The sequence below is a fragment of the Mustela erminea genome, chromosome 12 (assembly GCF_009829155.1).
Source record: "Mustela erminea isolate mMusErm1 chromosome 12, mMusErm1.Pri, whole genome shotgun sequence".
NCBI classification, from domain to species: Eukaryota; Metazoa; Chordata; class Mammalia; order Carnivora; family Mustelidae; genus Mustela; species Mustela erminea.
In genome coordinates, this window is record NC_045625.1 from 21,430,895 (window position 1) to 21,445,333 (window position 14,439).

At 41.3% G+C, this 14,439-nt stretch overlaps 1 protein-coding gene across 3 annotated transcripts in view; it reads right to left on the minus strand.

Moving 5' to 3' along the window:
* Window positions 1-10,112, minus strand: part of LOC116570055 (dnaJ homolog subfamily C member 25) — a 28,107-nt gene extending 17,995 nt beyond the window's left edge. For 2 of the 3 annotated variants that reach the window (XM_032306586.1, XM_032306585.1), the window contains exon 1: window positions 9,662-10,112. In XM_032306586.1, the coding sequence (XP_032162477.1) occupies window positions 9,662-9,994 (333 nt within the window). In that variant the 5' untranslated portion in view covers window positions 9,995-10,112. The remainder of the gene's footprint in view (window positions 1-9,661) is intronic. The other variant, XM_032306584.1, reaches the window with a different exon arrangement.
* Between the last annotated feature and the right edge of the window lie 4,327 nt (window positions 10,113-14,439).

Sequence of the window (14,439 nt, forward strand, 5' to 3'; positions counted from 1 at the left end):
GGCCCAGGCTCAGCACAAGCTGCTCTGGGTTCCACTATGTGGCACTGTTTTGCTCTCTGAAGGCTTTCAGCACTGATGGGTGGGGGAAAATGGCAGCACCCTGCTCTCTAGTCCTGAAGCTGAAAGTTCAGACCAGTGGGCTCTCACAGAAAAGCAGTCAATCACTCTCATCTCCCTGGTTTCTGTCTGAACTCTGCATTCACCCAGCCTGGGATCAAGCATTTTTATCCCAGGCACACCACTGAGTTTCAAAACTCCACATTTTACGGTTTCTGGTCACACAGACCTGTGCTATTCCTCCCACCATGCTTCCGCCTTTTGCTTGACACCAGCCAAGAGAGCTGCTACACAACTGTGTAGCAGTTCCTGGGTTTATGGCAACCCAGAGCAGAAAGCCAGCACCTAAACTTGCTGTTTTCAGCCATGTTCCCCACTCTTGTACCTGGGAAACCTGCCACACTCAGGCACCCCTGTTCTTCTTGTGACTCCAGGGATCCTGATACCAAACTCCCACCTGGGATTCTGCCCTGTTTTGCCACCTAGGCACCTTTAAGCCAGGGACTACCACACTGTAGCAGGCTTCTAAAAGTTCTGATTTTGTGTTCCACTGCTTATAATGCTTTGTGGTAGCCTTCTTTTTTTTTTTTTTTTTTAACGATTTTACTTATTTATTTGACAGAGAGACAGTGAGAGAGAGCATGAGAGAGGAGAAGGTCAGAGGGAGAAGCAGACTCCCCATGGAGCAGGGAGCCCAATGCGGGACTCGGTCCCAGGACTCTGGGATCATGACCTGAGCCGAAGGCAGTCGCCCAACCAACTGAGCCACCCAGGCGCCCTGTGGTAGCCTTCTTAAGCAAGCTCCCTCCCCTTCATCATAGCCTCCAATATATCATCTCAGATTCAAGTCTCCCCATCTCCTACCTTGCAAAAAGTGACTGCTTTCCTATCTGTAGAATTGCATTTCTTTTCTCAGATTTCCAGTTGATTTTGCAGGTGTTCAGAATGATTTGATAACTATCTAGCTGTTTGAGGGACCAAATTTAGGGTCCTCTACTCCTCCACTATCTTAATTCCCTCTCTTTTGTTCATTCTTAAAAATATGTACTAATCCCATTGGGGTGACTGGGTGGCACAGTCGGATGAGCAACCAACTCTTGGTTCTAGCTTGGGTCATGATCTCAGGATCATGAGATTGGTCTCCCATCAGGCTCCACACTCAGTGTGGAGTCTGCTTGCGACTCACTCTCCCTCTCTCTCTCTCAAAAAAAAAAATTAATAAATCTTTTAAAGAAAATTTATTAACCCCATTTTTAAAGAAATACATATATATAAATGATCCTTAAAAAAATAATATCTGGGGCACCTGGGTGGCTCAGTGGGTTAAGCCGCTGCCTTCGGCTCGGGTCATGATCTCAAGGTCCTGGGATCAAGTCCCGCGTCGGGCTCTCTGCTCAGCAGGGAGCCTGCTTCCCTCTCTCTCTCTCTCTGCCTGCCTCTCTGCCTACTTGTGATCTCTCTCTGTCAAATTAAATAAATTAAAAAAAATAATAATAATATCTGTTTCCCTAAATTTATTTCCAAGCCATTACATCTTATTAAAGAGGAAGAAAATTAACTGCCATCAGTTCTATTTCTCTTCTTGTTCCTTGACCCTAGTCACTAGTGGAACTATCTTCTCATATGTCTTCTCTTCTATCTACATGTGGCCTCAACAATTTCCATGATTTGCAGTATCACCGAATTACTAGTGACACTCAGATCTGCTTTTCCTGTGTCCTATTTTCAACTATCTCCTAAGCATTTCCTAAATGTAACATAAATATCTCAACGTAAACATGCTCAAAACCCAAATCTGTCCTTCCATGTTTCAGTTAAGAGTAGAGTATCACCATCCACTTGGTTACTTGAGCTTTTAGAAAACTTAGTTATTTCCAATTCAGCAAATAATTATGCAGGGCATTAAGTCTTGTTTTAGACTCAAGGGAGAATAAAAAGATAAGATAATGTCCTGGTCTCAGGAACTTTCCCATCTAGAAGAATCTAACAAGCAAGAAAAATGCAATTTGATGTGCTAAACAATAAAGGACTAACTAACCCTGCCTGAGATCAACTGGTAATGGGATCCACAGCAGAGAAGAAACGAGTACTGGATCCTGAAAAGCAAGTACGATGTAGTTAAACCTTGTTCCAGACCAAGGTAACAGCAAGTGTTAAGGTACAGAAGCATCAATGAATAGGAAGAATTCACTGAAGCTTGAGCACTAGGGAAATTCAGGAAGAAAGGTGTACTAAATGTGGCCAAAAAAACTGATTTGGATAAGAACTGTAGAAAGGACATCATATGCCATCCTAAAGTGCTAGAGTGTTGTCTGTGCTATTCAAAAATGAAATGTTTTAAAGAATGAGAACAATAGCACTGAGTAGTTGTGTTTATTTTTTGAAAGTTCACTCTGACAATATTGTAAAGAGGAGAATGAGGGAGAAAGAGATTTTAGAGACTAAAAAGTATAATAAGTAAGACTTAATGATCAAGGGAGTTAAACAACCAATCATATTGAGGATTAACAGTGAAGTTTCTTTCTTTCTTTTTTTTAAGACTCTATTTATTTGTCGGAGGGAGAGTGAGAGAAAGCATAAGCAGGGGGAGCTGCAGACAGAGGGAGAAGCAGGCTCCCTGCTGAGCAAGGAAACTGATGCAGGACTCGATGCCAGGACCATGGGATCATGACCTGAGTCAAAGGCAGGGCTCAACTGACTGAACCACACAGGTGCCCTGCAATTTTCTAATTATAATCACTGTGTGGACCATGTTACTCTGTGCCCCAAAGCATATGTATGTAATCTCTTAAGATTCTCATGACAGGGGTACCTTGGTGGCACAGTCTAAGTGTCCAACTCTTAGTTTTGGCTCAGGTCATGATCTCAGGGTGGTAAGATTAGCACCACATCACACTGTGTTCAGTGCAGAGTCTGCTTCTCTCCTCGGTTATGCTTTAGCAAACATAATAAGATTGATTTCCAAAACGTTTAATTTTAGGTAGCTGTGCCACAAATAAGACCACAACTGAAAATATGAACCTAGAGAACACACAGATTTTAGAGTTGTCACAGATATGATTGAGTTTCATCAGGAAGAGCTTGGAAAACAGAAAGAAAAGAATACCCAAAGGACAGAACTCTAAGGAAAAGCAATGTTTAAGGTGTAGGGAGAAGAAAAGAAGATTATGAAGACTGAAAAGACACAACTAGAAAGATAGGAGAAACAGGAAAGAATAACACTGAGGGATTCAAAGGAGAGCAGCTTAAAGAGCTATATGGCCAACAACATCAAATGCCACAGATAGTTCCAGGAGGGAGAAATGAAGAGCAGCATTCAAATCTAACACTTAGAACACCACTATCCACCTTAAGAACAATTCCATTACGTGTGCTGGTATATGTCAGTCTACAATACCTTCTTGGAAAGATAAGGAGATGAAGTGAAGATGGCCCACAGTAAAAAAAAAAAAAAAAAAGAAGAAGAAGAAGGTAAGTGTGACTGTAGCTTTAAAAGAAGCAAAATTAAGCGAAATGAATTGAAATACACCAACTAAGAGGTTTTCAAGTTATCAAAAAGGAATTGAGATTCCAGAAAATGGTGGAAATGAATTCAGACAAGAACCTTCCAGCCTTCCCAAAGCCATTCTCAATATTGCTACCAGAATTTTCTTTCTGAAAGAAACATCAGACTGTGTTATTTCTCCACTTTAAAACGTCTGGTCACTATTCAATACATAAAGTTCAAACTCCTAAACACAGATTAAAGGGTTGTTCATCAAACATCAAACTGATCCCAAAGATGTTCCAGTCTCCTGAAACATTTTCCCTACCATTTACCTGACAGGCTTCTAACCTAGAAGTACTAGATCCTCTAATAGCTGTGAAAAATGCAGTAAAGGTTTTTGTGCTGTGAATATCTCAAAATGTTCTTTTATCTATGATAAATCCCCACAAGCTAATTTAAAATCTCAAGTGCTCAGCTTCTGGCCAGAATTATATCAACTCAGTAGTTTTTATGTCAATCAGAAGCTCTGATTGGTTGTTGATAACATCATGTGTCATCACAGAACTAAAGTTAAACATATTTGGTGTATAGTCAACCTTTGCCCTAAGTAGGGAATAACAGCTAAAATTACGTTATCAGTAAAAAATAAAGAGCATTTTTGAATTCACAGCAGAAACAGCAGGTGTGGTACATAAAGTACCACACCCTTCTTCTGGGCCCATGGGAGAAATCACTATCGATCATCTCATCTTTTCCACTAAACCCAGACAGGACTCAAAACCTTTGCAAATGTTTCAGGGAGTCATGACCAGAGTTGACATGTGAAATGAAAACCATCTGCCAACAAGTTTACTTAATTTCTCTGTTTATCAGCATCACACTGTAATAGAAATTTACATGTTTATTATTTTTACAAATACCCAATTACTATGAATGATTAATCTGGATCGATGCTGAAAAAGAAACAGTAATACTAAGAAGTTCAGTTAGCTATTTTTCCCCAAAACAGAGAGTCCTTGGGAGAAATACAATAAAAGTGATCACTGGTAGAGAAAACACTCACTATTATATGATACCTCAGGAAACTACACCTTATTCCTGGATAAGTCTTGCACATTCATGTCTCCATGTTTTTGTTGATCAAGTTTTCCCTCTTCTACCAGAAATGTCCCTTCACTGTCAACCTGTAATGACTGTTCTAGATCCAGACCAAAGAGTACATTCTTCTCCAGTCCCCAAAGAAGAAGTAATTGTATCCTTTCAGTGCTGTAATATAATCTACATGTATCTTTATTATATAACTTAAATAAATAATAACTGAACAATAAGTATCTGTCTTCTTGTTATGTTAAAAGCTTAAAGGGAAGAACTGTGCTCTTTTGATTGTTATGATTTCGTCCCCTAGGGCCTACCTCAGTACCAGTTACAGAAAGGATTGAGTAGAATAAACTAGGAAGGAACAATGAACAGTAACATAAAAGGGCCGGGCATTCAGAATCCACCCCCCTCCACCCCGTGCCACATTCTTCATAAGTGCTAAATGCCTGCTACATCAATCATGCTGATAAAAAGAAACTAAAGTGTTCTGTGACTTCCCTGCCAAGACAAGGGTAGAGTAGTAAAAGGCTCTCACTACTTATGTTACCTTATCAGATAACCTTCAAGCCAGTAATACTGCCAAGACCTTTTCTGTTCTTTTGTGATTTTACAAAATGCTGTTAGTCTATTTTCCCATGTTCTAAGTACATTCTTTCCACCTGTTCCATCATTTGTTGATTTCCAGGCCATCCTTATTTCATCTACTTCATCCAACTCTTATCTGTATTCAAAAAGGGTCAATGTTCTCACTTAAAAAACAAAACAGAACTTCTCCTTAAAAATAGAAGGCAATTTTTCTCTCATGTGGGAATTTTTCATTCATAGTCATCCAATCTACTTTATCTGTACCACTCTTTAAAACTACATTTAGGATAAAAATGCCACAGTAAGCTTCACATAACAATGTCAAAATGTCAGAAATCCACTCAATCTATCTCCAGATACCAGTCTTTCATTTAACAAACATTCATTATCCGATGTGCCAGACACTGGGCCAGGTGCCATGGATATACAAACAAAAAGGCAAGGAGATGGTTTAGTGGAGAGGGGAGGGCTTCTCAGTATTTACAATGCAGTGTGATAAGTGCTATATCCACATAAAAAGATCTAATGTTGACACAGCAAGTGAGAGTCCATTTACTTAACTTCCAAAGTCCATGAATTCCCTGAATCCCCAGTAGTCAAATACACTAAATACTATCTCATTGTCTTAACGTTGCTTACATTATGAAGCAAATATAAAGCAGTGTGTGAGATCATAATGGTTTAAAGTGCTGCTGAGAACTGCAATTTTAAGTTACTTGAGAATATGAACTAAGCATGACTTGATGAAAGCATCTGACCAGTGCCTTTGCCTTCCATTATTACCCATCCTTCTTTTTCTGGTTTTCCTCAATCTCTCTATGCACAGGTAGAATCTGTGTTGCTAAAATAACAATGATCAAGTGTGATAGTATCTTCTTGTTTCACCAACTGTATTTAAATCATGTTAGTGTACTTTTTTAACAACCATCATCAAAAACAAAACAAAACAAAACCCTCTCTCTCTCAAAGAGGCATGTATTTGACCAACAAAACCTCAGAGCCATAAATCTACTATATTTCACAAATATAAATTCCCATTTTGGTGATACATGTATTATCAATATTCACAGATCCTTGATTATTAGAAGTTTTGATGCATACCACTATAAGGTTATAATGAAAATATAATATAGCTTCTTATATCACATACATTAAAAAGATTAAGAGAGTTGAACAAACTAATAAGAGAAATTAAAAGATTATAAAAGAATTATGGTGGTAGGGGCACCTGGGTGGTGCAGTCGGTTGAGCCTCATACTCGTTGACTCCTGTTGTGATCTCAAGATGGTAAGCCTGAGCCTCTCATTGGGCTCTCCACTTAGTGTGCAGTCTGCTTGAGATTCTCTCTCTCCCTCTCCCTCTGCCCCTCCCCCACCGCTCGTGTGTGCACATGCGCGTGAGCACGCTCTCTCTCTCTCTCTCTCTAAAATAAATAAATCTTAAAAAAAAAAAAACTATGGGGGGAGGGAGAAAGAAGACTCTCAGCTCCAGTGAATTTACAATTAAATTATTTCAGAGTTCAAGAAAAGGAACAATTTCTGTTGGATACACTGTTCCAGAAATGGAATCTACTTGTGCACTTTACAAAACAAAACATAAAATCAGCTTCTTCTTCCATCTGCCAGCAATAATTGCACATGGCTATGAAGGATGACATAGTCTTCCCGCGTCCCTCCCTCCTTTTTTGGCTGGCTCTTTAGATAAGTTCACCTTTCAGAGGGCTTCCTATTATTATGGAGAAAGATATAGCATAAAACAAAAATAGCAAACAGAAATGAAGCGGTCCCAGGTAGACATCTGCTACATCCATGAGATGATAGTGAAATTCCATACAGGCTTCTGTATCTCCATTCCAGAGCCACTGGAACTCATCAACTTCTCCCACTATTCTATCTGACCTGCTCTTAGCAAAGGCCACATGGACTTCCTGCCCTCATTCTAGCCTACAGATATAACTTGAGTAAAGTAGTGGTTATATCCTCATTGCCTCAAGGGGATAATTTGGAAGGATGAGGCTATCCAAACTGGATGACTCTAGTTCATTAGATCTCTACATTATCCAGAAATGATATTCTCTGGCAGCTTACTCATAATTTTCCATTATGACAGAAATAAAATCTGACCACTTTGTTTGTTTTTAATAAATTCCACATACAGCTAATCAAAGTCCTTTTCCTCATTTTAGGAGAGAGCATCTGCAATGAAGTCTGAACAATAAAGTTTCTGGAGGTGTTCCACTTAGAAGTCCATCTCTGTAACTTTAAAATAGCTTTCATGGAACTCAGGTCTGGTTTTCAAGGGTCCAAACCATCCCCAAACATCCCTTTCCTCTAACAGTAACACTGAATGGGGCTGAGGAAACTATAGCATTTTCTCTCACTCCCTCCTCCATCAGTGTAACTCCAATTTTTGTTTCCTGCTTAGAGACATTTGTAGTACTGTAAACCTCTTGTTGGGATCAAGATTAAATATGTTACCTTCTCCAGACATACCAGTTTTTAACTGCCCCAAAGTGGACAAATTATTTTATCAAGCTTTTATTCACTGACAAATCAGTATTAAACTTTAGGGGAAGAAACTTTTAGAGGCAACCATTACAGATTCATTAAATCAGCCTCCAAATTTGTCTCTTCAAGAAAATGGCAAGAATAGAGTGTTGGGGTTCCTCCCAGCAAAATTTCTCTACTGTCTGTCTTTCTTGGTTCATATCTTACTAACATGTTCACCACTCTCATGCCAAACCTACCCATTCCCAAACCCAAAAGAAGGCAGCAGCTGCCAGAGTTTCTGCTGCCCTGTCTTCTGGAAGTTCTCCATCCTCCCAAGGCTTCCTTATGTGTCACCAGAGCCTTCTGGCTGCTTGTCTGGAGGACTACCTTTCTTCACTGCAGAAGAACAAAGATTGGGACTTTAGATGCTGGGTTTCCCTGAAGGGAGAAGTTCTTTCCCATTTTTCTGAAGTCTTTCCTCAATCACTTTATACCCTAAATAATAAGCAACTAACCCTCTGGTGTCTGTTCCCTAGTCCCCACCCATTCTTCAGTCAACTGCCAGTGAGAATTAAATCTCACCAATGCTACGGAGAATACAGTGAACTTGGCATACTCATTATAGGAATCCATATTATATAAACTGCACTGGAAAGCATGAATGAAGAGCCTTTAGGTCCCTGATTCAGTATTTTCAGCTCTGGAAAGCTATTCTGAACAAATAATCCATGGTTAAATTATAGTATACCCACTAGAAGTAGTCATTAAAAACAGATTACAAAGCAACATGGAAAACTTCACCTCAAAAAAAAAAAAAAAAAAAGCTAGAAAGAAACACCTTACAACTACAATTGCTGTTACATTAGCATGATGGGACCCTTAAAGCAGTAACACTTCCATCAAATATGATTTATACTTTGTGATTCCTTATATGGTTTGATTTTTGCAGTAGCAGAAGAAAAGAGGAACAGGGTACATCTCCCCATCTCCAAAGGACTTGATAAAACCTTTGTCAAATGACTACACCCATATTCACAAAATTTTTCCTGACAGAACTTCTGAGTCTTGAGCCCCAAGTCATTAAGTATGTATTTGCAGGTCCTGTATAGGGGATTTCTCACATTTATTCAATTCTCATTGAGGACTGAACCCTTGTGAGGAGATATCATGGATTTAATTTTACATATGAAGAAACAGCTACTGTGACATATTAAGTCACTATCCAAGGTCATACTGGGGTATAGGAGCCAAGAGTCAAATATCCGGTCTTCTGAGTACTTGTTCATTGTTCTTCTTAGTGTTTTCCTAAGTCCTTAAACCCAAGCTAAATGTCACGTTTATTTTTATTTTTTTAAAGATTTTATTTATTTATTTAGAGAGAGATCCGGGTGAGGGGCAGAGGGAGAGAAAGAATTCCAAACAGACTGCCCACTGAGAGCGAGCCTGATCTCACGACCCTGAGATCAGGCATGACCTGAGCCGAACCCACAGTCCGACGCTCAACCCACTGAGCCACCCAGATGCCCCTAAATGTCACATTTAATACCATCCCCAGAAATCTAGTTATGTCAAATTGGCGCCATCACAGTCATTCAATATTGGAGACCTTTCCTATATTCTATCACAGATCTTGGTAATAATAATCACCCTGCTTTCCAAGTGTGAGCTGCAAGTTTTTAAAGTGCTTTCACTAAACTGTAATATACCCAAGGCTTTGCATAACAGAAACTGTCACAAAAAGGAGAGGGCTAGCTGTCCTCCAAGACCCGAGGAGGTTCCCATCTTTGTCAATGACCCGTGCGTGTGGGTTCTTTCGCACTGCCACGTCGGAAATCCCGAACATCCTAGGGGTCGTGGCAGTGGCCCCGCTCGGAGCCGGGGTCACCGAGAACCCTGCTCCGCCGGCCAGGAGTCCTCGCTGCCAATCCGCGTCCCCAGATCTCACCTTAAGAGTCTCGTAGGCGGTCGCTACCAGCAGGAAGGCCTCTTCCGCGCTCTGCGGCATCCGTCCGGGGCCCTCGTCGCCAGGCTCAGGCCGGTAGCGGTCGGGGTGGTAGCGCCGGGCCAGCTGGCGGTAGGCCCGCGCGATCTCCGCCTTGCCCGCCGTGCGGCTCACGCCCAGCACTTCGTAGCAGTCGCGCGTGCCGCAGTAGAGCCCCTCCACCAGGGCCCCCGCGGACCGCGCTAGCAGCAGCGCCAGCAACAGGGGCGGCAGCAACACCAACCAGCACTGGCCGGCAACGCCGGCTCCCCCGCGCGGAGCGAGCGGCGCCGCCATCCCGGCCTCGGCCGCGGCTCCACCAGCCAAGCGGCTCTCCCGCACCCCGCGGTGTGCCGGGCTTGGCCTCCGGGACCTAGCTCCACGTCAGCAGGCGGCGCCTCCGCGCAGGCGCACAGAGCGCGACTGCACCAACCACTTCCTTCAGGACCGTTGCTAGGGGAGAAGGACGCCTCAGTCGCCCGGCAGCTTCCGGTGTGTCGCTGCCTTCCTAGATCCAGCGGCGGGAGGGTTTTTCTTACCGGAACTAAAGGATGTCTCAGTGTCTGAGGCACAGGTAACCAATGTGTGCAGAGCGCGTTACCTTCCACGTGGCCTTCACACGCGATCATTTCTACATCATTACTTCACCTGCGGCAATTGATAGTCTGGCTCTCTTGCCGTCTGGTTATCCATGTGAAGGAGATGTGTGCACAGAATTTTAAAGCCGAGTCTCCAGGCCGGACGCCTTCCTTTCACTAACCCCAAGCCGTCTTTCCAAAAGGAAGATGAATTTAGAGGCTCTAGGCGCTGACTCTGCCTGCTAGGGACCCTTAAATTTCATGACTATCTAGTTCAGAGGTGGAGGTTCTCTCTCAACCTCCACACCATTAACATTTGGAACTTATTATTTATTTATTTATTTATTTATTTATTTATTTATTTATTTTTGCCAAATAAGAGCTGTATTATTGTAAGATGGTTAGGAGCATCCCTCTACACACCTGGTACCAGTAGTACCACCACGCCAGTTATGACAGTCAAAAATGTCTCCAGATATTGCTAAATGTGTTCGGGGTATAAGGTGGCCAGAACAAACACAGGTCACTCAAATTTTAATTTCTGACAAAAACAAATAATTTGTTAGTATAATTATGTCCCAGATATTGCATGGAACTCTACAATTGCACGAAGAATTTTGCCTCAAAAATGTGCTTCTACCATTCATTCAGTACGTATTCATTGAGTCTCTAATATGAGGTAGGCACTGCTGGAGGTTCTGAGCTTGTAGTGGTGAGAGTAAGGCAGATGAGATTTTTTTTTTTTTTTACGGTTTTATTTATCCATTTATTTGACAGCACAAGCAGGCAGAAGAGCAGGCAGAGGGAGAGGAAGAAGCAGACCCCCTCCCCCCGCCGCTGAGCAGGAAGCCAGATGTGGGGCTTCATACCAGAGCCCTGGGTTGGACCAAGCCAAAGGCAGACGCTCAGCCAATTGAGCCACCCAGGCGCCCTGGTAGACAAGATTGTTGATCTCAGGGAACATATATTTTAGTACAGGATGACAAGACAATAAACAAGCAAATAATAAACTTTAAGATATAATAAATTATTTTAAGAAAATGAAACAAGGGAGAGACATGTGTGACATATAGCATACATATATAGCTATAGATAGGAGAGCGAGTGATTTAATGCAAACACATAAGAGAGTCACCAAGCTGAAATTGCTAGAGTCAGGGTCAATCGTTAGAGTCAATTCCAGGACATGTAAAGGACAAATAGAAGATGACTTGAAGGGTGTGAGGGAGTTTTGGACTAAGAGAGTAGTGAAGTAAATACCAAGAAGGGAAAAGAAGGCAGAGGCAAGAAAAGAACGTGAAGTTTTTCAAGAAATAAAAGATAGCCCGTATGCCTGGGAGTGGGGAATAGGAGTGCAGGGCATGAAATTGGAAGAAGCTAGATTGTGAGAGGTCAGTTTCTTCTATGTTGAAGAAGTTGCTCTTTATCCTAAGAGCAATGGAAAGCCAGTGTGAAAATTTAAGTAGTAAAGTGGCACCTTCAAATACGCACATCAGAACAATTACTCTACTAAGAGAATGAGTTGGGAGATTTCAGGACCACCATTATGAGACAGTTTTAAGAATCCAGGTAAGAGGAGCACCTGGGTGGCTCTAGCCATTAAGCATCTGCCCTCGTCTCAGGTCATGATCCTAGGGTCCTGGGACAGAGACCTGAACTGGGCTTCCTGCTCAGCGGGAAGCCTGCTTCTCCCTCTCCATCTGCTGCTCCTCCTGCTTGTGCTCTCTCACTCTCGTTCTCTCTCAAATAAATAAAATCTTAAAAAAAAATGAAAACATACTTCTGTTCTGTGAAAAGCAAAGCCAAAAGAAGGGAAAGACAAGCCACAAACTGAGAGAAAATATTTTTGAAAGATACATCTGGTCAAGGACTGTTATCCAATATATACAAAGAACTCTTGAAACTCAACAGTGAGAAAACAAATAACATTATTAAAAAGTGGGCCAAAGGGGCACCTGGGTGGCTCAGTCAGTTAAGTATTTGCCTTGGGCTCAAGTCATGATCCCAGGGTCCTACGATTGAACCCCAGTTCGGGCTCCCTGCTCAGTGGGGAGTTTGCTTCTCCCTCTCCCTATGCCCTTCCCCCTGCTCATGCTCTTTCCCAAATAAATAAATAAAATCTTTAAAAAAAAATAAAATATGGGCCAAAGATCTTGACACCTCACCAAAGAAGGTATAAAGATGGAAAATTAGCATATCAAAAGATGCTTCACATCTAATGTCTTCAGGGAAATGCAAATTAAAACAATGAGCTATCACTGCATACCTACTAGAATGGCCAAAATCTAGAAAACTGTCAATACTAAGGCTAACAGAGATGTGGAGAAACAGGGGCTCTCATTCATTGCTAGTGGAAATGTAAAATGGTACTGTCATTTTGGAAGATGTTTGGCATTTTCTTATAAAACAACATATTCTGGGGCACCTGGCTGGCTCAGTTGGTAGGGTATGCAACTCTTGATCTCAGGATCGAGAGTTCATGCCCCATGTTGGTTTATAGAGATTACTTAAAAAAAAAAAAAACTAAAAAACTAAACAGTGTCTTACCATATAATCCAGCAATTGCACTCCTTGTGCAATTTGTCCTTTACCCAAAAGAGTTAAAAATTTATGTCTGCAGAAAAACCTGCACATAGATGTTTATAGCGGCTTTATTCATACTTGCCGAAACCTGGAAGGACCAAGTTGTCCTTCAACAGGTAAATGAATAAATTGTGGTACCTCTAGACAATGGAGTATTAGCACTACAAAGAAATGAGCTTCCAAGCCATTAAGAGATATAGAAGAAGCTTAAATGCATATCATAAGTGAAAAAACTGATCTGAAAAGGCTGCATACTGTATGACCCCAACTATATAATATTCGGACAAAGACAAAAGTATGAAGACAGTAAAAAGATCAGTGGTTGCCAGGGGTTCGAGTGGTTGCGAGGGGTTCGAGATGGGGACGGATGAAAAGGCAGAACACAGAGAATGTTTAAGGCAGTAAACGTACTTTATATGACACTATATTCACAGATCCATGTCGTTATACATTTGTCCAAACAAAACGTACAACACCAAGAATGAACACTAATATAAACTATGGATTTGGAGTGATTATGATGTTTCAGTGTATGTTCATTAATTATAGCAAATGTACCTACCACTCTTGTGGGGCATATTGATAATAGGGGAAACTGTACATGTGTTGGGGAGGGGACATATGGGAAATCTCTGTACCTTCCCCTCAGTCTTGCTGTGAACCGAAAACTGCTATGAAAAAAAAGTTTTTAAAAAAACCACTAAGGCCATGCCTTGTAATTCTTTGTATTCTTATAGTGTCTTTATGTAACTAGCATTCAATAAATATTTTTCAACTGATGAACAAGTTGAATAAACATGGTAAAATAATTTGGAGTTGTTTGGGTTTTTCTATATATCCAGTGGTGAAACAGTAAAAATAAGAAACCACTACAACCATGGATTTTAGCCTAGTAGATCTACACTGTCCAACGAGAGCAGTAGGGTGTCATAGTTCATACTCCCAGATAGGTGACATTTGTACCACCATGCTGGATGACTACTGATCAGTCTGACCACAAGTCCTAGGCCAGTGAGCATATATGTACAAGGAAACAGCAGATGTTGGCGAGAATATGGAGAAGGTGGAACCATCCTGCACTGTTGGTGGGAATGCAAACTGGTACAGGCACTCTGGAAAACAGAATGAAGGTTCCTCAAAAAGTTGAAAATAGAGCTACCCTATGACCCAGAAATTGACCCCAAAGATACAAATATAGTGATCTGAAGGAGACATGCACCCACAATAGCCAAGCTATGGAAAGAAGCTAGATGTTCATCGACAGATGAATGGATAAAGAAGATGTGGTATATGTGATTTACACACACGCACACACACACACATTTATTAAGCAGCCATCAAAAAAGGAAAGCTTGCCATTTGCAATGATGTGGGTGGAACTAGAGGGTATTATGCTAAGTGAAATAACCCAATCAGAGAAAGACGATTATCATATGATCTCACTGATATGTGGAATTTGAGAAACAAGGCAGAGGATCATAGGGGAAGAGAGGAAAAAATGAAATAAGATGAAACCATAGAGGAAGAGAAAGCATAAGAGACTCTTAATCTCAGCAGACAAACTGAGGGTTGCTGGAATGG